The following is a 26,098-nucleotide window of genomic DNA, read 5'->3' as shown; positions in this document are numbered from 1 at the left end:
AAAGCTCATATTTATAATATGCATCAGTTGCTGAATACATTGTAATATATATCTCTACATTTTGTGAGAAGGTGTGGAAGGGGAAGTTGAAATGGCTCTTCATTGATGATTAAAACAACACAAACCCAACTGCTGATTCCCTTGCCAGCCAGCTCGCTGGGACAAATTTATAATTCTTTTACTGTTGTCGGAGAACTCCAATTAGCTTCAAACTGGAGCTCGCAGCCTGTGTGTGAAACAGGCAGCTGCTGGCACGCAATTCTCCCTGAAGTTGTTTCCTTTCCTTTTTCCTGAGATTTAGCGAAGGGGGGGGAAGGGGTTGGAGTCACATGGATACAAAGCTTTTGATTAATGTCCAAGTCTGCTGCTGCGGAGGTTTTCCAACCTCTCAGCTAGCAGGGCGAGCTGGGAACCAGTGACCGCTCGTTTCCTTCAGGCTGTGTTCCCTTCCTGACGGGAAAGGAGCTGCTCGCCTCCGGACCTCGGGCGGCTGCGGGAGCGCGGGGAGCGGCGGCTGCAGCGCGGCTGGGACCGGCCGGCCCCGGCCCCGCGGTGTAACTTGGCGGGGTCTTTTGTTGTCCTTGTCTGCAGCGCAGTGCCGGGGCGCTCGGGGGACGGCGCCGGGCTGGGAGCACCGACCCTCCTCGCTGCACCATGACAGAGGAAAGCAAGGGGGAAAGCGGGAAGGACTTGGAGAAGCAGCTTCGCTTACGCGTGTGCGTCCTCAGCGAGCTGCTCAAGACGGAGCGGGACTACGTGGGCACGCTGGAGTTCCTGGTGTCGGTGAGCGGAGGGGCTGCGGGGCCTCGCCCGCCTCGCGCCCGCACTGCCTGGGAAGCCGGGAAGGCGGCGCCCAGCGCGGCGGGATCGGGACGGCCGCACTCGCAGCCGGGAAAGGGTCTCACCCCGCGCTTTTGCTTGAAAGGAAAGGAGGGAGAGTAAGAGGTTTTGGAATGGCAGAGGAGGGGTCGCGCGTTGCTCCCCCCTCCCCTTTCCGACCGCACTTTGGTACTGATTGTCTAGCATCTCCGGGCATGGAAGCGAAGGAAGCGGGGGGATGATGTGCTTGAGTTTAGGTGTGCCCGGGTGCGGGGGTTCTGTTCTTTTCAGGGCGCCGCAGTTCCATTACTGAAGATAGTCCTCGGAACCCAGCGGTGCAGGAGGGGAGAAGGAGGAGGACGACGACAGAGGGGGTGCTGGTGTGCAGCAGCTGCTTGGCATTAAAGCCACATGTAGCATTCACTCCTGTCTTGTGATACAGGGTCAGCTGGGAAGGTACCACGTTCTGGTGAGCTGTGTTGTGACAGTTTTAGCTTCCTTCTACATTTGACTCACTGTTGATAGAATTATTGGTGCCAGGTAGTAGCCTAGTCAGAAAGGCAGTTCTCAGTCTCTCAAAAAGCCAAAGTGACAAATTACTGCAGAACAGATGCACACAGTGTTTCATTTGTGCCTGGTCTTGGTAGCATCTCTTTAGGACTCCTTTGTGATAAGTTTGTCAGAATCAGTTGCCTCAACTGGCAAAAGATTTCACAGTAGCCCCATCATACTTTTCTCTCCTTCCCTGTCCCATTGAAGAGGGGAAATTCTTCCAGCTGCAGACTTCCTGCTTTGCTGCCTTGAGAACTGTGAACTTTCTGCGTATTATCATGAAAGAGGAAATTCTGAAGTTGGCTGTGACAGGGAGAATAAAAGCACAGAAATTGGAGTGAAATAAGATCTACAGAGTAGCTTATTTTCTCCATGTGGTTATCCTCAGCAGAACCATGAAGAATGGTAAATGGTCCAACATGTTTTGGGTTGGTTTTTTTTTTATGTTTAGGATGGATATTTGAGAAAGAGGCTCTGTGATTGTTTTGTGTGATTCCATTTAATGACCAGGTTTTACCTATTGTAAAAGAATATCTGTACTATGGCCATATTCTTCAGTATTTTACCTTAGGCCCCAAATGTGGTGTATTTGCAGTCGTCTATCATTTCATCAAATTTGAAGAATTTGTAATATCTTTAATTTTGGATTCTAAGGTTTTAGACATAGGATATTGGTATTCAAGCAGTAAGTGCTCAGATTCTTCCAAAGATCAGACTTGGTATGTATTTCAAGTTGTATCCAAACACTGAATTCAGTAAAAAGCCTTTTTACAGTTTGGATCAAGATGATCTAAATAAATCACAATGAGAAAAAGAGAAAGGTTGGTGTTAAATATCTGTTTTCATATTCACTAATGATTGTGGATAGGGTTCAAGTGATAGTTCAGAGATGTAAATTCTTCGTGGGGAAATGTCATGTGCTTTAAATGTACCTCAGTCTTGATGAGGAAACAACTTCTGAGCTTTCCTTTGGCTTACCTGCTAGGACTGCTGTTGGGAGCAGCTGTGGTGGTGGATTTATGAAGGCCAGTGGACTAGGGCCAATGTAGAGACTGTCACATTGATTTTACATAAGCCATCAAAATTATCATTGTACTTGTTCTTATGGTTACTTCTTGATTGGGAGGCTAGATTCTCTCATTCAGGTGTCCTAGGCTTGTGGTTTGCTTTAGTTTTCTTAAAACTATTATCAGTCCTAGGACCAGCTCTTCTGAGCTACAAACGCTGTTCCAGCTTACTTTGTTTCACATCCCGAGGTGATCTTGGGACACACTTCCAGGGTTTCTTCTTGATGGAAGTGAACTGGAAGCTTCTCTGTAGGAGGATATCTGGCTGCTGATGAATGTGCAGTTCCTGGGGTGAGACTAGAGCTGGTCTGAAGTGACCCCCAACACCAGTGTTAGACTGAGTAATACTAAGACTGAGTATTTCTATGTCCAAACCCTATCCTCTTTTCCACGACATCTTGTTAAAGTAGAGAGCAGTGTGAAGAGTTGACATTCCAGTAAAAGTTAGGAGTTAGGCTTCTAGGTAATCTCAGTGTCTTCAGTGGAGCTCATTGTGGTAGAACCCACGTGTCCTTTATGACTGAGAGGCTGAAGCCAGTTATAGTCTCCCTAACAGAGTACCTTGAGTTTTCTCTGTAGTTTATAGGAAATAAGGCATTCATTTAGATACATGAATAAAGCCCTGTGGGTGGCTGGAGAATGAAGAGGTTATAAGGAGAAAGTGACTTAGCTTATCTGCGTCAACATGGGAAATGCTTTGCTGGTTTCCCTACACTGGAAACATGTATCTATTATATGCCAGATTTATTTAGGTTCTTCAGTTTATATTGGAATTAAAGAGAGTCTAACTGAAAACAAATTTTTAGTTGGTTATTAAAGGATTTTTGTTCCCATACTCTATGATTCTTCATCCTCCACTTGTCATCAGTGTAGTAAGAAGCTTTGTTTGTACATTCTGTCAAAAGTTTACAACACTAGTGCAAAGCATAAGATTTGAGATATTCATTATTTTATTAGATAGAAGTAGCAAAGTAGTCATTTCCATGTGAGTTCACTCACCTCTTCTTTTTGGCTTTATGCTGTGTAAATACAATATATTGTTTTACATCTGCACTCATCACAAAACAAATCTGAGTGGAAAGGTCTGGTTGTATTAATATTATTCTTTCATATCTCCTGAATCTTCCAGTAATAAACTGCAGTAACATAGTGTGTTGAGACATCTGATACTGAGCAGTAACAATTTTGAGCCCATTTGAGTGAGGTATGTAAACATACATGAGGTGGATAAACTTGAGTTGCCAAGTAGTTGCAGCAGTGTTGCAAAGAGGAGGCATGTACAGGAAATTATGAGGAAAGGCTTATACTTTTCCTTCAGACATTTCATTGTAACATTTGGAGTGTCATTTTCATTGCTAGAGATTTTGTTCTTGTTAGCATTTAACATTTCTTAAAGAAATCTGGTGATGGAAGAATTTACTTAAGACACTAAAATGCTTTTGAAAGCTGTATCTATTGATGGAGGGGGTTTTATAAGCTACAATATGAAGTTTAAGTTATGACCAATTGACACTCCACTGGCTAAATTAGCAGTTAGGCTTTTTTTCTGCTTGTGGGTGATCTTGCTGATGCCCATACCATCTTCTTGTGGCAAAAACTGTACTTTCCAATAAAACAGAATCTGTGCTTGCAAGGATGGAGGGGAATTTTTTTTTTCAGCAAAATGCACTTTCTGGAGAGAACAGAAAATGGCAATTGGTGAATATTTATTCTACCTAAAATAATTCTGTGTAACTGAGTAATTAATATTACCTTGAGTGCTCATGGAAAAGATGCTTTTTTAAAAAAAATGTGACTTTACCAATGTTTACCTTATCTATTTCATTCTTTACAGCAAATGACAAAGTGTGTATATTTACTGTGATCTGTGTAAACATAGTGAAAATTTCCTATTTTGCTCTATAAGCACAATTGGCATGGAGAAAAGAAGCCTGAGGGGAAAATGTGTCTCTTTCCACGACTACCTGAAAGGAATTGTAGCAAGATGGGGATCAGCCTCTTTTCCCAGACGGCAATTGACAGGACGAGAGGAAATGGCTTCAAGTTGCACTAGGGGAGGTTTGGATTGTATATTGGGAAAAAAACATTCACTAAAAGGGTGGTCAGGTATTGGAAGAGGCTGCCCATGCAAGTGGTGGAATTACCATCCCTGGAAGTGTTCAAAAAACATGTAAATGTGGCATATGGGGACATGGTTTAGTGGTGAACGTGGCAGTGCTGGTTTATGAGTTGGACTTGATGATCTTTGGGGTATTTTCCATTCTAGTCTATGACTAGCTAACTAGAGCAAAACTACATAAACTTTTCCAAGATTCTCATTGGTCCATGAGATTATACTGGAGATTTTATTTGACACTTAATGAAAGTTTTATAAAACTGGTGGTGTGTGTTTGTTTGGTTTTGTTAGGTTTCTTTTTTTTTAATTTGCTTAATATTTCCATGTAAGGTTTCATTTACTGTGTAAATCAGGGTACTCACTTGAAGCTTCAACACAGCAGTAGTAAAGAGACCAGTAAAACTGTGGGTAGAAGTTGCCGAGAAATTAAAAAGTATTTAACAGTAAAGAGTTGCCAAAAAGTGGCTAGTTTAATTTGTCACCTTGTTACTTGGTGTATGGCTTAGGTTTTCTGGTTGTGATTTACACTGACTGACTGGCCAGTAAAGGCAAACCAGGCCATGAAGATCTTTAGGATGCATGAATGCTGCAGGGAAATAGGCTAGATGTGTGTGTGTGGCTCAGCTTTGCGAACAAAGATTTGGGAAGGGCTGTCCCGACGTGGGTGTGCCCTTCCAGCCTGCGCAGTGGATTTTAGGTGAGGCTCAGCGTGCGCAGAACTGGCCCCACCGTTTAAGTCCTGAGGTTCATCTGCCACGGCCGAGCGAGCTTGGACAGTGACAGTGAAGTCCTCAGGACTAGAACCTACAGCACCCGGCATTTCCCAGGAGGTCTCCCATCCAAGTACTAATCCGGGGCTGACCCTGCTTAGCTTCTGAGATCTGACGGGATCGGATGTCAGGGAGGCATTTAACTGCCTTTATTTATTACTTATAATAATAAATTTATTGCTTATAATAATAAATAGGCTAGATGCACTGCTAGCTAAACACACATGTATGTATATATGTTTTTTTGAAAGAAACTTTATTTTGGAATAGAAATTGGAAATGTAATAGATCTGCTACACTTGGTACTTCAGGGGATATCCATGGAAGTAGAGTTTATTTTTCTATGAAAGGAATTGTTTTTCTGGTGCAGTTTGGTGTTCTGGCAAATTTGACATTGATGGGAATAGAAGCAGATGTTGGCACTCCTGTAAGCCTTCCCCATGGCCTCAGCTGGGCTGACTAGTTAGATCTTGAAGCAGCTGGGGGAAAAAAACAAAGCTAGTTTATTATGTAGACTATAGTATGGTTTCCAGAGTTTCTCAGTGAATATACATTTACATTTCTGCTAGTTAACTCTTAAATCTCAGTTTAATTTCATTAGATCCTACTGTACTTCCTTATCCCCTCTCTTCTGCTTGCATTAAAAAGGAAAAATGGTTAATTTTCCTAAAATGTGTGCCCTGTTAAAGGAAGCTGAATCCTTGCTTTTCAATGGGAATAAAGAGATACTGTTTATAAGGTTTATCATGCAGCCTTCTCAGTGGTTGTGTGACTCTTCAGAGTCTGTGTCCCTCTGCCATACCGACCCCTCTTTGTCTGGTGGCTCAATATGTATTTCTCTGATTGTTGAGCCCACTAATTAGTTGGGCAAGTGATTATAGTAATTGAGGCTTCAGGTAAATTTTATAGTCAAATTCAGCATTACTAATCCTGACCAGCAATAGAGGATTTGTGTCCTGAATGGAAACTCTTTAAATAGCTATGCTAGATAATGAAGTTATGTGTTGAGCTTTTCACAAAAAAAAGAACAATTTATAAATTATCTTTTATAGTTGTAGTTTGATACAAAAACAATGTGTGTGCATGTGTTCTTGTGTACATGTGGATATATCATAAATGTCTGGAGCTGGATCATCTAGTCCAACCCACTAAATATGTTACATGTATGTCTTGATTACAGTAATGATTAGTGACTTCATAGTGGTTTGTATAATTGCATTTATATTTTATAAAAGGGATTTAAATGAATGGAAGGGAAGAGTTTTAGCTGGCTGCATTTTTTGATAAGGTTAGGTGATTTCCTTTCTCTTCAGGAAAAGAAAAACAACATTCTATGGCTACTTCATCATTAAAAGTCAAAAGGAAGTGCAAACACAATTACCATAGAAAGTCAATATCTTTTCCATTCACTTCTAATTTCTGCTGTTTTTAACTTGCTTAAGTGTTAACAAAAAAAGTGAACATGGTATTCTATTTTTATTTGACTTTGCTTGGCTATATCAATAGCCCACCTGTAGTCTCTATCAGAGTAAGGGTAACTGCTTAAAAGCTGTTTATTTCTTTGTAACCCCTGCCCCCAAAGTTTATTGCTTGCTTTATGGACTGGATTAGCAGAAAGATTGTTTGCATCTCTACTAGCTGAGCACAGACTTCATGCAATGTATGACTATGGCAAAAAGCAGAGATTTTTTATGAAGAATTTTCAAGCACGTATTTTATCTTGTTTGGAACTGGAGGGATTTATGCAGCACTATATACTCTAAACAGATGTTTCATACTTTTCAATGGATTTCCTCTTACTGCTCTCAGATGCACTTAGATTATATTGTGAAAAGCTGTTCTTTAAGAAGAAGGGTGGTTTGTTTAACTGTTCAGTGAAAAATCTAGAATATTGAAAGGAGAAATCTGTTTCATAGCATTTAAGAAACTTCTCTGTTCCTAAGAGTTATTGTAGACTAAGACTTCATCTGCTGAAGACCACAATAAACTTACAGGTGTTGTATAACTTCATGATTTATCTGAATCTAAATATCATCATATTTGCAGTGTTTCAGTTATTCCTTTGCTCTTTTTTATAGGTCACTCCTAGATCTCCTGCTACATATGTTTCATGAATTTGTAATGTGAGCTACTAATTTAGGAGAGACTACTTGGAAGGTACCATCAATCAGTATGTCCAGACTTAAGTTATTCCAAGCAGCCAAATGCTATTGAACAGTACACTGATTGCAATGATTTCAAATATTTATGGAGGCATATTTTTCAACCCTCTTCAGTAGTAATTTTTGTCACCATTTTATGAACCCCAAGATTTGAAACCGTGCTTTACAAGGTCCGTTTGTATTTTATTTGGTAAGGTTAGTACAAAGTACAGTTTTGTCAAACCAGATGAAATCAAACTTAATAACAGCATTACACTATGGGAGGAATTGAAAAGTTCTTCACATTGGAAAACTAAAGGAACTGTATTTTGGCCAAAATAAAGAAATCCAAACTGACTATGAGATACTGGTGGGGGTGATTTGCCAGTCTGTAGAAGGCAATAACCATGTACCTGTATATTAAGTATATGTCCCTGTTTGCAAAGCAATTGCATTACCCATGAATGAAATATAGGCTTGACTAAAATATATTTAATTTAGACTCTACATTTTTATACAAGTATCTTGAATAACTTTTTATACCTATGTATGTACTCATGCATATTCTTTTTCAGAAATTTTGTATAACTGTTTTTGTTTTAAGTCTAAACTACATGCATATTGATTCAATTTTCCGTTTTGGATTGAGCATGATTATCACTGTCTGTGGTGAATGTGTGCATTGGTTTGGGACTTGAGAAAGCTTAGGAATCAGATGCTCAGAAGGACTGCGAGAATGAAGACAGCAAAGTGGAGTCACCATCCCTGGAGGTGTTTGAGAGGTGTCTGCATCTGATACTGGGTGATATGGTTTAGGTGTTACAGTGGTAGTGGTGGGTTGACAGTTGTATTTTGTGATCTTAAAGGTTTCTTCCAGCCTTGATGATTCGATGGTTCTAAAGTCAAAGCTCAGCTGGCATTGAAATTAAGGGTGTTAAGGACAATGTAAAGAACAACTTTAAAAATTGATAGCAAAAGTAAGGCTAAGGAAAATACATGCCTACTGCTCAGTGTGGGAGAGAGCCATGTGAGTAGGGAACATAAGAAGGGCTAAGGTACTCCAGGCTTTTACTTCTGGAGTTTTCCCCAATAGAAGTTTCCCTTAGTCCTTATGAAGCTTGAAGATTTTGTGAGAATGTGACATTGCCTATAGTAGTGGGCAGCACACTTGCTAAGTATTTAAGGCACTAGGATATACACATATCCAAGATCAGCTAGAATTCAGCTGAGAAAGCTGGCTGGTGTCATTGTGAGGACTGTCTGTTGTCCTTAAATGGTCATGGTGGTAATGGGAAGTTCACTATGACTGAGAACACAAATGTCAAATCTATCTTCAGAAAGACCTTATGCAGAGAAGGCTTGGTGAAATTTTTGTTATTGTGTACAATTCTGTGGTGGATAGGTATGGACAAGATGCAGCCACACTCCTCTCAGAGGAGCATAGTGAAAGAAGAAGGTGCCATTGAAAATGGGAAATTCCAACTCAGTGTGAGGGGAAAATTAGTTTACAATGAAGCTGGTCAAAAACAGAAGTAAGTTTCCCAGAGACTGGCTTTTTGTTTTGTTCAAAGCTTAGCTGGGCAAGATTGGACAACCTGTTCTAGTTGACAGTGCTTTGTTCAAGCAATTGGGCTAGATGACATCTGGAGGTCCCTTCCAACCTGCATGATTCATTGATTTACAGTTTATTTGCATGATGGGAAAAAAGAGACTGTCTTGAAGTTTCAGCCAGTTTCAGAGTTGCATCTCTACTTTGTTTCCTTTGTATTCTGAAACTGCAGTGCAAAAGGCCATGCTATACTGTTCAGCAAAGAAATATTCAAAATTCAAGAGGAAATTCAAGTACACAGCTGGCTTTTTTTCTTTCAACTGTGTTATATTTGCTCAGGAAACAGATAATCTGTCACTTTTGTACTATTTTCTATTCAGAGATCTCTCAGTGCATTTTAATAAATTAAACCTGTGTAGTTCTACAAATGGGAAGCTTGGAAACAGAACTTTTTTTTTGGGTCCCACTGGAAGTTTGTGCCAGAACCAGAAATATGATCTGGTATCTTGATTCCCAGTTCAGTACTCTGCCAGCAAAGCAGCCCTTTCCCTTTATATATAATTGATGCTAACTGAATAGTGATCTACGTAAAATGTCTGAGAAGCTGCAGGCATAACTCTTCAAAGCCAGCTTCACTTTGTGCAAGCTAGAGTGCCCCTGTGGTTATCTCACAGGCTGTTCACAGCTGAAATTACCCTGTTGTAGGGGCAGAACTGAAATATTAGGGGTTTACACTTATTTCAGGTCCCATGAGACCTCCTGATTGTCCTTTGTGCTTTTGGCAGCCTGGCTCTCAAGTCATCTGGAATACCTGATGAGCTTTCAAGTTCAAGGCAGAAGAGCATGAAGGGAATGTGTAGCAGAAACAACTAGAACTGAAGAGCAGTAATATGTTGGAAAGAGCAGTACCTTACGTATTATTGGAGAGCAGCAATATGTTGTAGTAAGTTGGCTTTCTTTATTTCAGTGTAATTTGTGTGATGCAGGCTCCCTGACAAATTGAAAATATCATACTGAATGAAGCACAATAAATAATCCTTGACCTTTTATGTGAATTCTCACCTCAAAATGAAGTTTGTCTGTAGCTGCTGATACTTGTGCCCGAAGTTTAAATACATTATATGTATTGATATGTTTGCTTTCTAAACACATTTTTGCCTATTATAATAACTAGAGCAATGAGGTAGAATTCTGACATTTGTCAGAGTGTACTCTGTCTTCACTGATGCTCCTTTGTCAGAACATGTTTGATTTATGCATAAGGAGGCTGGGATTGTTAAATCAAGATACAGTAACACATTCATCCCTCGCTCTAGGAATAGATATCCCTGCTAGTAACATCTCATAGGCAATCCCAGCAGGAGTGATAGTGCATTGGAGAGCCAAATTGCTTGAGGTGTGTACATTGTGTCTTCTGTGATGCTTAGTCAGGTGTTAAGAGCTCCATCAGGGATATAAATTTAAATATTGTGGATTAGGCAAAAGCAATCAGCTGGCACGCTGAATAGAAAAGGAGAAATTCATTGTAAACAGGGGGAATGTCTAGGTCAGGAAGAGTTATCCATGAGATTTATGTAGTTTAATCCTCACTGTAGCTGGTTAGGTATGGTCTGGCTATGGGAAATTTGCTATTCTTGGGAATTCAGTGTCTTTGTAGACAGTAAGTAATGGTTTCCTGGCCCTAATACACTTCCAGGATGTGCTCAGGTTCTGTATGCTTAATTTGCCATGTTTTTGCTTCTTATTCCCTACAGTGACATTTTGAAAAAAAAGTTGAGCACTAAAAGCCCAAAGCTATGAAGTTGGAATGATGTACTCTATGACAAAGTGATTGATGTCTGGGATGCTATGAATTAGTTTAACAAGATTGGAAAATCAGTTTATTGCTTAGTATGTGTTAAGTTACCTTACCCAAGGAATTTAAGTCTATGGTGTATACAGATTCCTAGAAGAAATAGAATGTGACAGCATGCTTTGAGACAACATTCTCCGGTTCTGTAGTGTGAGTGTGGTCTTTGCTCTGAGAGTCGCAGAGGAATTTGAGACTTAAACAGACATGGCAGCAACTGAAGCTCTACGGTATAGAAACACTGTTTTTGTTAACAAGGTACTAAAGCCTTACATGGTAGAGGGACGGAAAAGTGGCGTACACCTGCAGAGTTACTGTTGTCTCACTTGTAAAATGTTTAAGGCTGAATAGTTCATATATATCCCTTTATTGTCTGGAAAGGAAAGTTATTTTGCAGAAGCCATAGAAAGCAGGAAGACAGTAAATAAGTCCTGATTCATGGAAGGCCTTTGAAAAATGGCCATCCTAGATTTATAATGATAGCTGCTTCCTTCCTTCTGGTGCCTGCTGGTTTTTGTTGATGAAAGCTTATAAAATACCACTTAAAAATGAACTTGCAGTATATGTTAAAGACTTAAAGTGAGAGGTATTAGGAGAAACCTATGAATTGCTGTGACAGATTTAAGAAAAAGTCTATCCCAGTGTCCTGATTTTGGCCAGGACAGGGTTATGGCTCCAACCCTGAGATTATTCTGTACCACCTCATTGCATTGCTGGGGGCGAGGGGAAGGGAGTCTCTTCCAGGGGGAAGGGGTCCCTTCTGGTCAGGGTAGCATGGCAGAGTGAGTGGTTGAGAATTGTTTCTGTATGAATCATTCCCTCTTTCTTGTGCCCTGGCTTTAGTAATGTTGCTGTTACTGTTAATTTTCTTATTTCATTGCTGTTTCCAGTAAATAGTTCTTATCTCAACCTGTGATCTGTGCCATTCTCCTCTCCAGCCTGCAGGGGAGTGGGGGGCAGTGAGTGTGCAGTGCATGGTTTCAGTGGAAGCACTAAACTGGAGAGTACCATTCCTTAACTATGAAACATAGTAATTTTTTTAAATGGTCAGTAGCATTACTTAGGGCGGGTGTACTTCAGGCACCTGTACTTAAGTTTTGGGGGCTGTCTTTGCTGGAGATTGTGGATGTAGGTCCTGATTGCAAACTAAGTAATCTCTGAGTTTGTTTACTTTGTTTTTGTGCAGTTTGTGTTTTTGTTTTGGTGGGGTTTTTTTGACATCTGTAACTTCTGGATGTGTATCCCTCAAAATAACTCCTTTTGCTCATTTTAAATGTCCAGTCTGAAATATTTGCTGAGTCCTTGCCTCACTATTTTTCATGTTGGAAGTCCAAGTCTGATTATTCCTTTTACAAACACCCTCTCATACTTTCAATCATCTTTCATCAAACTCCTTTGGAATGAGTTCTTCTGGTGCCAGTGTCATTGGTTTCATTTTTACCCTCTGAAAACTGCATGCAGAAGATTGAAAATTAAAATCCCCAAATATGTGTAATAGGTTTGAGGTACTGAATTATGATTTTTCTTGTACTGAAATATGTTAGAATTCTGTTTATATTTCTTTTGCAATGTGTAGTTAGCACCTTACTTAGGCCCTTTTTTCCTCTCTTCGTTTACCATTGAATATCAAAAGTGGTATTTTTAAAGACTGGGCAAGGTGCTTGAAGTATGAGTTGTAGCTGCCATTTGCTCCTTTTCACCATTCTGCTTTACTGTGTGAATGTGCAAAAGATGTAGAAAGAGCTCTCAGTGAGGGATAAAGTAGCCAACACTATGAATAAATATGAACAAGCGGAGCTGTGAGGTTAAAGGAGAAACTGTGCTCTGGAAATAGGAAGGAGAAATTACTGGAAATAAAGGAAAAATTCATTAGCAAGGTAGAAAAGGAAGTGGGAAGCATTATTGGTTCTTCTAAAAATGAAAATGCACACAAAAATCCCCTTTGAAACACGCAAAGTATGTGATGAGATTTCTTTGTACTATAGTATTTGTGTTAATAGGACAGGCATCACTGGCTTTTGCAGTGTTAAATTTGATGCTGCTTGTGGTCCTAGAAGTTAACTGTTATTGAATGGTCGCTGTGAGTGTGACTGTCAGGAAGGTAAAATGTAGTACATTCTTTGGATTTGGTTATTGTGTGCTAATTTTCAGTTATTTTCTGATAAAATATGAAGTTTCAATAGTGGTCAAGAGATACTTGAGAATTTTTTGATTAAAGAGAGCAACATGTGAACTTTCTTTAAACTTACTGGTAAGAGGTCTCCAGGCTTTCAGGATGATGTGATTGAACGTTTTGAAAATGGCAAGCTGTAGACGTATTCATAACACTGGAAAATTTTTGGCAGAGTTGAGATATTTCTGTGGGTTAGAATTATAATCCTCCTACCGAATAGGTCTTCCCTGTGTCTGTTGTTTTCTTTAAGATGAAAGGTTCATTTTCTAGTAAGATGTTGGTTCCGTAGTTGAGTTAAACAAGACAACATATAAATACCATTAATAATAATACTACTGGAATTAATGAATGAAAATTACAAAATTAATTGGATGTAGTTACCCCTTTTAAATAAGTTGTAATATACCTGGAAGGATTCTTTGTGTGGGCAGAAGAGTGAAGACCTGATAGCAATGACTTCTGTTTTCATTTACTTTAAGGTTATTCCTCATTTATTTATCTCTTTGACACTGCGTGAGATCCTGTTTATTAAGAATAATGCCTGGAAGTTGGCAGTTATATTCTGTATGAGTGTGTTAATTTCTTCCCATATGCTACAAGGTTGTCCTCACAGGAAATAAAGGGACTTTTTCCCATGTTTAGTTATATTGAACTGTTACAATAATCAGACTGGATAGAAACAATGGGAAGGAAAGTTTCCTGTTTTCTGCAGATATAGAAGAGGTTTTTGACCATTACCAACAAAGGTAAAGTGTCTTCAGTCCAAGTGTGAGTGCACAGAGAACTGGCTTTCACTACTGTATGGAGATGCTGTGATCCCTATTGAGAAGCTGTGCTTCCCTCTCTTGGATGTTTTACAGGCAGCTTGCTGTCTGTTCTCCCTATCTTGATTACATCTCATTATTTGCATGTAGAAATAGTAAATTACAGCAGGGAAAGCTAAAAGTTGCCTCTTTATAAACACTCAGATATATTGTGCTGTGTTTTACATACTTTTGGATAGGTGATGAAATAAAGTTTGGGCCTCAAATAGATGGCAGAGGAGAATAGGATGTGCTCAAAAGGATAGCAGAGGAGAATACAAATATAGTAGATTTGGAAGTATTTCATAATAGTAAAGATTTGAACTGCAGAATAAAATTGTGCTTTGTTTTTAGTCTACTGGGCCAGGACTAAATTGGGGAAGGCTGGTAAATCGTTGTCTCAGCAAATACAGTGATGAAATTTTCATGTGATGCTGAGGATAAATTGCACTGATACTGCTGCAATATTAGCTGTAGTTTTCCATTGGTAGGGAAAGACAAAGCATCTGACTGCCCACCCACTGCCCCTCCCCCCCCCCCAAAAAAAAAAAACCAACAAAAAAAAAACCAACCAAAACCCAAACCACTGTGAGAACTTTTAAAGTCAAGATTCAGCCTTTAAGTTCAAAAGAGATTGCTTGTCTCTAAGTTTTGTATACATTTGTTATAGAGCATTCCCACCAGTTGCTGGAGATGACTTTCAGCCACAGATGATTATGATTGGAATACATGAAGATGAAAGTTTAACAGGAGCTGTACTACTGGTACAATTAATTGATAATTTCATTCAGTAGACCAAGTGAAGAAGCTTTTTGCTAAGTTAGAAACCACTTTTTTAAAAAGTAGAAATGTATTTTACAATTTATTATCTTCTATACTATCAATTTTTAAGTAATTAAGTTCACTACTTACTACTTCTATTAAGTTCTTAACTTAGATTTTTGTAATGGATTTTTCAACATATGCAATCCAGAAAAAAAAATTGGTTTTCCAAATTCGTTTGAAGAACACTTCTTCACTGAGAAATACTTTTGATAATGAGATCCTTTCATACACTTTCTAGGGTCTGAGTCAAAATTTTCAGGTGAATTGGTAAAGAGGAATTGCCTTTTATCTTCCAAAGCTTCACTTATTTTTCCCGTCAAAGTTGCTTTGTATGCAAATCCCACTTTAAAGCAGTCCTCAATGCAGCATTACATAAAATAATCAGCTGTCCTGACATTTAAACTGATTTTATGTAAAATACTATATGGGATATGTGAACAAGTGTTCTTTTCTGCTGGGTAATTGCTGTTTCATGAAAAATGACATTAATTTGGGTGTCCTGTGAGAATGTGTGCTGGAAATACACTGCATTACTTATTTTTCATCTTCATTACAGCAGTGTCCTGCACAGAAAGTAAGAATTGTTGCACTTGTAGCTTTTGTTAATTAAAAAATCCATAGCAAGATTTGGACCAAATGATATTAAAGTATAAAAACCTCCCTAAAATATGACGGCCACTAGTACTATTACGCATTTACATATTACACATCTTTGGCCTGAAAAATTCCCCATCCTTGCTTGCCAAGTGCAGTTTGGCTTTTGACTACAAGAACTGTTAGATGTAAAACAGGGTTTTGGCAAAATGTTATTTTGTGTCTAAACTATTTTGTGCTTTGTATGCTGTTGTCTGTCTTATTGTACCATAGCAATAAAGGCTGTAATAGCTATTCCATTCCTTTTCCTGTTATTTTGAAGCAACCAAACAGCTCTGCGATAATACAGTACTCTGACTTTCCTATTTATTTCTAAACATTTTAATTTCACAGAGTAAATGTTTCTTGTATTCTGGCTAGTGGTAACAAATAAAGCATTCACTATAATTATCAATGGACCTCCTAAAGGAATTTACGAGTATTATAGGAATTCTGATTATTGACCCTTTGTTCTTCGATTTATGCAAATTTATTTACTTGGTTTTGTCTTGCAGGAGATGGTATTGTTATTGATAGATAACTGGACTTTAGATAGGTGCAACACGCAGTGTCAATAGGGCGGCTATACCTTTAATGTGCACTATGGATGGGAAGCAAATATTTGCATATCAATACTCTTATTGTGGTGTGAAGTCTTGTATGGTGAAAGATTTGTGGGTTTTTTCTGGTTCATGAAAGGTGTACATGAACTGCAGACTTACCTCATGCAACCAAATTTGACTTCTGAGGTTTTGAGAGAAAATGAAGCATCTTGGAATAATATTTTTTGCCTTTAAAAAGCCTGTACTACTACAAGTTTCTATTTTAGTAGATTGAATTAAAGATATATTAGGAATTCAGTTAATGCTGAGTGAAGCATTCATCAAATCCATGTCTGTCCAGTTTAGAGACTAGAATATTGTGCGGGGCAGTGTCAAGTGCTTTGCACAAGTCCAGGTAGATGGTATCTCTTGTCCTTCACTTGTCCACCACTGCTGTAACCCCATTGCAGAAGGTCACCAAATTTGTCAGGTGTTATTTGTCCTTAGTAAAGTCATGCTGGCTGTCACCAATCTCCTCATTATTTTCCATGTGCCACAGCAGTTTCCAGGAGAATCTGCTTCATAGTCTTGCCAGGCACTGAGGTGATACTGACCAGCCTGTAGTTCCCTGGGCCTTCCTTGTTTCTTTTTTTGAAAATGGGGGTTATGTTTTCCCTTTTCCAGTAGTGGGAACTTCAGTGGACTGTTGTGACTTCTAAATTATGATGGATAGTGGCTTAGCCACTTCCCTGGCCAGTTCCCTCAGGACCCCTGGATGTATCTCATCAGATCTCACAGATTTTTGCACTTTAATATTCATTATGTGTTCTAGAACCCAGGCTTCTATAGCGGGTGGTTCTTCACTCTCCCAATTCCTGCTTTCACCTTCTGCATCTTGGGCAGTGTAACTGGAACACTTTCTGGTGAAGAGTGAAGAAAAAAATACAGTTGAGTACCTCAGCCTTCTGCATGCCCTAAACGTTTCCCTGGTTGTTTGGACAATTTCTCTGTATTCCTATCAGACTACTTTATGCTACTTCCACCCCCTGGAAGCTACCGGTTTAAGTTTGTACAGGAACTCCTTGTTTATTCCATGCAGGCCTCATGGCATTCTTCCCTGATTTCCTGTTACTTCAAAAGCCAAGATTTCCATTAGATTTATATATAAATTTGCAGCTTTAGATTTCCATTGAAAACTCTTCTTTATTATGTGAAGAATTCCCTTATTACATTTTTTTACTTTCAGTCTTTTCTGTCTGGCCCTAGTGTGGATAAAAGTTGACAGCTTTTGTCATCTCTCTTTGGTAACCACATAAATGAATTCATTGATTGACCAAGAATAAAATACTTAAGTTTCCAGAAGTGTATTCAGTGTCTGTGTTTCTAAAGACTTTTACTGGAGCTACTGTACATACTTAAATCTTAAAAAAGCAAAAAGAGGTTAACATTATTCTGGAACTCTAGTGTCATAATGGAAGTGCTTTGTCTTACTTTAAATAAATATTTACTTGGAAAGTCCAAATTTACATTAGCTAAAAAGACTCTTAGTGTGTATTGTAGATTGTGTATTCTGATCATAGTGCTTGATGGCACATAATGGATAAGCGTTCTCAACATGCCAGAGTTATTCTGAGATTTGGATGTTATTTATTATATAATGGATGCAGGCTTCCATTGTTTGGAACAACTGGAACTCAAGCCATGCTGTTCCTGTCAGAGGTGCCACTTGCTGTGGGTATTCTGACATCTGGCATCTGGAGTTGCTGAATGAAGTACGTAAAGGAGCAGCGACAGAGACTGATGAACACTACAGCAACTGCTGGCCCTGCCAATAACCATTGCAAAATAAGAGACTTGAGTTGTCTGGAATTTTAATAATTATGGACAACGTGGTTCAGTAAAGATGCAAGTATAGAGTTTTCTGTGTGTTTGATCAGAAAACTGACACCTTCATATTTTGCAGAACTTTATTAACATGAGGGAGAGGCAAAGTGGAGGATGTGGTGAGGTTTTTTTCTAATGTTGGAAAATAGGCTTTTACTCTTATGTGCGAATCCAGTCAGTTCAACCAAGTGAAAAGCTCAGAAGCACTTGGTGGAGGCTAATTAGAAGCTCACAGAATCTGTTTGCACTCAGTGTTCTTGGCACCCTGCACACTGCTGCACTGATTTTGCTCTTCATCTGCCACCTCTCTACAGCCGCTGGGCCTGTTCCAGTCCAGAGCCACTGGCCCAAGCAGAATTTTCCAAGCAGTTTCACCTCTAATGCCTGCACCCTTTCAGTACTAAACCTTACAGCTGGATTGGGAACGACTTTATGCTTATTTTCCCACTTGATGAATGTGTTCATAAATGCAGGACCAGCGAAAAGGAGCATAATAGCAGAAATCAACAGAATTATGAGCTGGGAGCTGATGATAGCAGGGGAAAATGGTAAGCAAGTGAGGACAGGTAACAAAAGGCAAAAAATTGTAAGCAGAAATCAATACATAAGAACACTTGAGTGCACTCTACATAAAAAGCTTGGATGCAAATTCTGGATTCCTAGGTCTTCATGTTTGTTTCTTGGTTATTTAGAAATAGTTGTGAAACACTAGGAAAGTGCAACTCCTTGCTCTGGTAAATTCTGAGGATTACTTAATCTATTGTTGTTACCAGCTAGTCTACTGAAGCAGTAAAGACTTCTGCTCTGAATGTAAATGATAATGACTTATGCAGAGGTGAGTATCAATTTACGTGTCAGAATGTATGTTTTTCAGCTTAAAAACGATTACTGGAGTAATCATTCGCTGCTCATGTTAAGTGAGTTGGACAGAGAAGGGCAGGGAAAGATAAGTTCTCATTGCAGTGCCAGGAACTCATATGTGTTGCAGTGCTGCTCTGTTCTCTTCCTGGGTGATTTCTTTGTCATCATGTGTACCACTTTTTTTACTGCAAAGTATCTGCTTGGTGTAGATAAGGACAAAATTTCTGCAACACTGTTGTGGGATTGGGGGCAACGTGGCTAGTCCTAGTTCTTTCATTAAGCCAAAATATTAATCTTGGCTCTGCTTCCTGCCATGATCATCTCTTTGCTTGATTGACCCAATTTTTTTTGCAACAGCCAGGGAATATGTTTTGAGGATCTGTCATGTGACACAGAATGGAAATGATCACACTAGAAGTCTATTGCTTTTGCAGTGTATCCTCTCTGCTTTTGACAAATCATCTCATACTTCTGCAGTTTTTCTGTCTGATGCATCTTTGACTATGGGGCAAAGAGATTCTATGTGTGTGGGATAGCGAGAGGTGATGAAGGAAGCTACCTCTGGAGTCCTACTGGTCCTGTGCTTGGGAAAGCTTGGGAAAGTTCTTGTATGTGATGGAGATCAATGACCTTCTTCCTGCTGGAAGTCAGAAGCTTCCTTGGCAGTTTGGAGTTGATCTGTTGAGGTCTTCATGTAACTGTTACTTAAGATGCACTACAGGATACGTGTAAGTAAAATGGGATGTTTTTGAAAGTAATTTAGCAAAGGAGAAATGTTTATTAATGAAAAATGTAAAAGCCCGGGGGTTTAGTAATATTTACAATTTGAATGGAAACACATCTGGATAAATTCTTTGAGTAGATATAGAACAAGAACTGCTCTGGAATGGGAACGCTTGGAAATCATATTGAAGTTTTTGAAAACTTAACTGATAACCTTGAATTACATGCTAAGAAGCTTAGTAAATCCATGTTGTACATGAGAGAAAACCATTATATAGTATTCCATGGAAAAAGGTGTTATTTTGCAATTCTACTGTATTAGATATGTATTTGAAATTATTTTGAGAGGTGCATTATTTGATTTATTCTAAGCATTATTTGAGCATAGTTAAAGTCTGTAGAAGGGAACTAAACAAAGAGACGTGAAACAGACATTGTAATTGTTCTATGAAATTTTTAGTTGCCTATGTTCCAAGTCTGACTCAGCTCTGAAGTTGATTAAATGAATTACTTAATAGCAGCTGGTTCTTTATCCAGATTCAGCAATATCTAACAATTAAAATTTAGTGTGATAGGAATCTTTTTTTTTTTGTTAAGTAGGACATCTATCACTAATTTTGAAGAAAATGTGAAATTTTATTAGCCTAAATGGATTTTCTGTTGTTTTGTATGTCTTGAAAACTCATTGGATGTAGTACTTTAATCTAAAGCATATAGTAGTTCTTATGAGTGAATAGAAGAATAGGGATTTTGCTGCTAGAGTAGTTGTATGGGATTTTGCTGTTAGAGTAATTGTATAGTAGTAAAGTTGGGGATTTCTTCATTATTTTGAGGGGGGATTTTTTGTTTTTGTGGGTTTTTTCTTTTTGATCAGTATGACCTGATACAAACCCACAGTCAACCTGTAAGGACAATGGGATGCAGAGTCTCTGGGGCCATCAGTAACTTAGGAAAAGTATGCGGTGAGGTCAGAGATCAATTTAGGGGCCCATTTATCACGGGAATGAGCAAGGAGGGGTCTTTCATCATGGGTTCACAAGTTGATTTAGAAACCAGGAGTGAAAGCGGCAGGATGGAAAGCGCAGCTGAGGTCTCTCAAGCGAGCCCATTGATGGCACTGAATGCCTTTCTGGGTCATGGTCGTTTCACCAGCAAAGGATTGGTTCCCCCGTCCCCCAGCAAAGGGAAGGACGAAGGCCCCAGCTGGGGGGGAAGAGGAGGAGGGCATGTGGCTTATGCCATTTCATTCACAAGCACAAGGATGGCAGAGGGCCCAGACTCTTCTGCAGAGCAGCTTTCAGTCTTAAATTCATGCCACTGATTAGATGCAAAGTTTCTTTTCATTCATGGCAGCCAATTCGTTCCAGCGAGCAGAGAAACATAACATAAAGTATTGAAAACACAGCCAGCGGTTGCCAGTTTCTAGGCAGATTAAAACCTTTTTTCTGTAGCTGAAGTATACTTATCATGTAGATTTCCCTCATCATGACTTGTTTTCAAAGTTAAACACAATAGCAGAGTGGGCTCTAGTAAGCATTTGGTATGCTTTGAAATTTTGCTGCCTAGCTAATTAATGTGATTTCAGTTTGGAGTATGGGCTGTGATGCTGTTGTTTCTATAATGAAAAACTCTCTTGAGAGTTTAGATTAAAGCTGTAATGATTGGTGTGACTGTAATCAGCTTTTTGTCAAGATTTTTTTAACCTTGAAAACTATCCATACCTGTTTTCACATGTAACATTTTTGTATCCAGCTCTAATTAGAAGTGTGTGGGCTGGCTGTTCCCTCCTCTCACCAGTTATGTTAATGACTTAAAACTTAATTGGAAGACAACTATTTCCACTAAGGGAAAGGAGTTTTGTGGGTAGCTGAAAATACTGCAGAAAGCATTCCCACTTACCAGCTATTAATGTTCTAAAGGTGAAAGTAGCCTGTGTGACTTTAAAAAGTGAATTTTCTTACTAGCTCTTCAAATATGTGGAGCAAATAATCCTCTCCTGCACCACCATAGCTTTGCTGGGTTTGAATAGGTGTGCAGAGCTAGGAAAGTGAGCAGATTTTTTGTGGTGACAGAGTAACAGTCACTTTTAAACTGCTTTCTCTAGTTTTGTGTCTTGTTTTGCATGATCAATGTGATGTATACCATGAGATTTTTGGGTTAGTTTAGGTCTCAGTTGTTTTGTTAAATGAAATTAAAGCCACAGTAGATTCATTTTTATCTTTTGAGCCTGGACCATCCTACTGGCTGGTAGGTCAAAGGTCCTAAAACTTCTTCCAAAGTGCAGTCAGAAACATTCAAGTAGTGATACAGTTATGGGTTCAGTGCATGAGAAAAAAATAAGTACTTCAAGGAGTTAAAGATGATTATGAATTAGAATAAGATCTTAGTGATCTAAATTCATAGGATGAGCTAAGTACTGTCGTGCCCAATCATTACTAGGTCTGACCAGAATAAAAGGGTGTTTGTTTATTATTGCTGTCTGAGGACATTCTTCTTCCCCTCTGTTGCACTAAACTGTCTGCAATTTCTTATGATGTTTAAAAATGGAAATAAGTCTTTGTAATTAAAATATTTGTGTAGCTGTTTTGTTTAGTGCTTGAACATACTCAACTGTACTGAAGCACAGCTGAGAGATGGTATGTAAATTCTTTGCAACAAATAGAAAAGATATTTAGGAAAAAGGGGGCCCCAAAAGGTGATGAAAACAAAACAGTGCTTAGGACACTGCCCTGGATGACCATGTTTAGAGCATTATTTCTCTGTTATTTTTTGAGTTGTAAGAAGTATTCTCATTGTTAGTGGGAGCCAATTAAAAATAATTATCCTCTGGCGTTTTCCTTTCTGATACAATTGGGGCTGCAGTGATTCTCCATTCTCTTCCTTAAAGCTTAGGATATGAATCAGATAGTTGGTTTTATGCTTTTTTTGGTTTTTTGTTTTTTTTTTTTTTTAATTGCAGATCTGATACATTAAAGATATCTCAAACATGTTAATATATTTGAAACGCAGTGTGTTATACCTCACATGCCAGGAGTCTTGAATTGAAAGTCAGGGATTTCAGGAACCATAGACGTTGACTTACGAAGCTCAGTGTGCTAGTAAAATTACTTGAATTCTTTATACCCACAAAATCCAATAGTCACTTACAAAATTTTACCTTTTTTTGCCTTTTAAAAAAATTAGAGTCCATAAACCCTAGAATTGTTTGAGGATTTATTTCTATTTCTTCATTACATTTGGAGAATTATTTTTTTTGTTTCATTTCTGTATAGTTTGACAGTTATAAAAATAAAGACAAATTCTGATGGATCCTTTTTTTCCCTAGTAATGCTACAAAAAGCTATAACTCAGTCTTACACTGCTGCATAGATTAGCTGGCTTTGCACCTATAGACTGGGGAACAAAATTCTCTAGTTTCATATTTGTGAAAGTTTTCAACTCCTGAAATATTTTTTCAGTGAACCACCCAAGAATTTGAGAGAATATATTGGCTATTCTTGATGATGACACTGTATTTCTTGTTTCATAAATGGAGTGTTTTGTTTCCCTAAGCTTATTTTCATTGCTTTTGTATGAAGCCTTGGGTTTTTTGAAAATGGTCAAGAATGTCTGAAGGCTATGGTATTGGAAGTCAGTGTGAATTAGAGATAAGACTCACGTGTCTGACATTTCTAACAGGTAGACTTTCAGTTATGTATATCTTAGCTAAACAGAGCATCTCTTTCTTCTATATCCATATGTTAAATATAATCCACAGTGGCCTGGTGTGTCTAAGACTGTGGTCTGTAAGTTCAGGAATGGCCTGTCTTTCCAGCCAGTGCTCCCAAAGTTCTGTGGAAGCAATAATGGTTCCTGACTCTGACCTTTTTTTTTTTTAACCATGGCTTTTTATTGTAACTTTTTAGTACTTACTTAAAAAAAAAACCAAACAACAACAATGAAAACCATGATCTTGCCAAGCTAATGACGTCAGAATTGCCATATGTCAGAACCTTGCTTCACAATCTCTTAATTTCTAAAGCACAAAACTTCGTATAAAAATTCACTTTAGAAGCTCGTAGAAGTATCTATTAGAAACCTGTGATACTTCATTTTTTAATGTATTTTATGCAGATTAAAGGAAGAAAAATTAACAACTGGTAAGAAGGGGACTGGCAAGGTCTCTAGTTCAGACTGGCTGCAAATTTTTTAAAAGAAAACACGTACATACAAAAAAGATACAAGCAATTTAATTCTGATGCAAGAATTGAGGGAATTCCAAAATGGGCTTCTTCCTGCACTTAATGCAGGCACACTGAAACACAAGTTAAAAAGAAGGTTTCAAAGTTGTATGCTTCTGAAAAACTTGGACGCCAATGGAAATTCAGTGTGTGAATCCATCCTAAAACTGTTTGCTAGAAAATATTCATCTAGGATTGTAAGTGCTGTCAGTTTTCTAGCCCTACGTAAATTCTTGCATTGTGGACATTATGATGAGTGTCTTCCATTTATATACTAAACAATGTGACTAACAGTTGTCATATGGCTTTTGCTTTTCCATCTTTTCGGCAGGAGGGGAAAAGCATGTGCAGCTGACTGTTTTGTTTTAGGAGGGCTATGGGCTTTTTTTTTGTTTGGTGTGGGTTTTTTTGGTTTTGTTTTGTTTGTTGTTGTTTAAATACTCTTGTTGCTATGTTTTTATTAAGGGATGACAAAGTCAAAGGAATGTGTTCTGCACTTAAGGCGGAAGGTAGTCGAGACAGCAATGTGCCTTGCTTCCTGTAAGAACATCAGGAAATGTTTATTGAACAACCACTGGCTATGCTCTAAGGTTGTTTTTTATTAAATATAAATTAGTGAGACCATTACTTGCAGAGAGCTGTGTGGAGCCTAGGGAGCAGAAATGTCCATCATAAACCATTATGCTAAAGTTTGACAATCTGTTGCATCATCAAGGCCTGCCATATTAAAAATCTGTGGAGAAGGTGAATAGGTGTGAAGTTTCTGGTTTATTTTGCTACAGAGCTGTGTCTGTGTTCTGCATTAGTTGAAATTATTAGGCACCAAAGGCTTCATGCTGGAGTATATATAGAGTTACGTGGGTCTGTTATGGGAATATGGGCCTTAATGAGTATTCCAGCTGAACATAAGTCCATATAAGTGGATTTAATCATTACATGGCTTTACTCCTCTCAGTTTTGATTATCTTTCATGAAAATGAAGTCTTTTAACTGCATCTTTGCAGAATTCACTTTTCTTTGCAAAGAAAGCCAGTTGATTTTATATATATAGTTGTGCCTCCTTGCAAATGTGTGGTAACACCCATTTTTCACTTCTAGCTTCTGCAACTACAATGTGTAGAAAAACTTACTTAGTATTGCAAAAATGTTGTGGAACCTCAGTGTGTTGCTTGTCATGTGCTTCAATACCCTGCGTACTGAGGGATGCCAGTACAGGAGCATAATTATTGTTCTCCACATATTCAGAAGCTGATGTTTTTGCACTTGAATTGCCAAAACAAAACACACCCTGAAAAAAACCAAAACCAAACCCTGAAAAAAACCACCATCACCGAAAAGAATTACCAAAAAAAGGAGGGGCAGCAGAACCCAGGAAAAGCACCATTTGAGGTATAGTCCTCTGGGGCTGTGGGCATGCTTCTGAAAGCACAGCTTTGTAAGTCTTAAACGCTTGAAGGATCCTTTTTTTTTTTTTTCACAGGAATCAGTATTTTCCTTTTAAGATGTTAGCTGGATAACCTTTAAAATTTAATCCAGAACTCTAAATTTTCTGCAAACTGCAAATGTAATTGACTAATGCGTGAAAGGAGATAGAAATAATATTTCTCTAACATGCAACACAAGTGCTGGGTGTGCTGTAGTGTGTCCTTGACATTGTTTCAGCTCAAAGTTAGCTACCAGTCTCTTGCTTTTGAGGTCTCTGACCTAATGCCTCTTTGAGAGAGGTGTTCTTGTTCTATTATGAAAAAAAAAGGGTTGAGTTCCTGCTTGCATCAGCACATCCTTATTGTTCTGGCTGCTTTCTGCAGATATTTTTTCTCCTGTGTGTGAAGTTGCATGAAATGGTCATCAGGGTTTTGTTTTCAAAGGGCTTAGAGGAAAGTGTTGGACCTTGAAAATACACATAGTTTGAATATGTTGTGTGTGTGTGGGGAAAGGTAGGAACATGCCAGTGGTTGCTAGTTAAATTAATGTTGTATCAAGGATTATTCTATTTACAGAATACTAAATTAAATTATGTGGAATTAATATATAGTTATTTATGCATCCCAAATATGTAGTTAAGCAGAACTTTTATGAGCTTTTGAGGCTCAAAGAGGGTGTGTTCAGCATACAGTCCTATGGACAAGCAAAAATATAGACAAAAATGTTGATGCTGGGTTTTGCCTTGGAAACTTGCTGAAAATTCATGTTTAAAGAATGTACTTCAGTTAAGAGTGCCTATCCTTTCTAAAAATGAATGTGAAGTATACCAAATGAGCAAAGTAGCTTGATCATGAAGTTCTAACTGAGTATGAATGACAGGTACTTGGAATCATGTAACGGAACTTTATAACATGCTATAAAATTATTGTACCCATCTAAAGCAAATTCAAAAAAGCATTACTGTTCAGTTGATCTGGGAGGGAGTGCTGCAAGTCTCAATATCCTGACAGAATCCAGCACTGACATTTTACTTTACTTTCTGCTTAGAATAGCCTAAGGTAACATCATATGGATAGCATATTCTAAATGGGTAATGAAAAATTTATTGAAAATGTGTCTGAATTCAGTTATTTTCACCTGAGGTTC

At 38.5% G+C, this 26,098-nt stretch overlaps 1 protein-coding gene across 4 annotated transcripts in view; it reads left to right on the top strand.

The window, feature by feature from the left end:
- Window positions 1–411: 411 nt before the first annotated feature.
- PREX2 (phosphatidylinositol-3,4,5-trisphosphate dependent Rac exchange factor 2) overlaps window positions 412–26,098 on the top strand; it is a 180,054-nt gene continuing 154,367 nt past the window's right edge. For all 4 annotated transcript variants that reach the window (XM_071554395.1, XM_071554396.1, XM_071554394.1 and 1 more), the window contains exon 1: window positions 412–783. In XM_071554395.1, coding sequence (XP_071410496.1) covers window positions 655–783 — 129 coding nt within the window. In that variant the 5' untranslated portion in view covers window positions 412–654. The remainder of the gene's footprint in view (window positions 784–26,098) is intronic.

The sequence above is a fragment of the Pithys albifrons genome, chromosome 4 (assembly GCF_047495875.1).
Source record: "Pithys albifrons albifrons isolate INPA30051 chromosome 4, PitAlb_v1, whole genome shotgun sequence".
Classification (NCBI taxonomy): Eukaryota; Metazoa; Chordata; class Aves; order Passeriformes; family Thamnophilidae; genus Pithys; species Pithys albifrons.
This window is presented reverse-complemented; position numbering and strand designations above follow the sequence as displayed.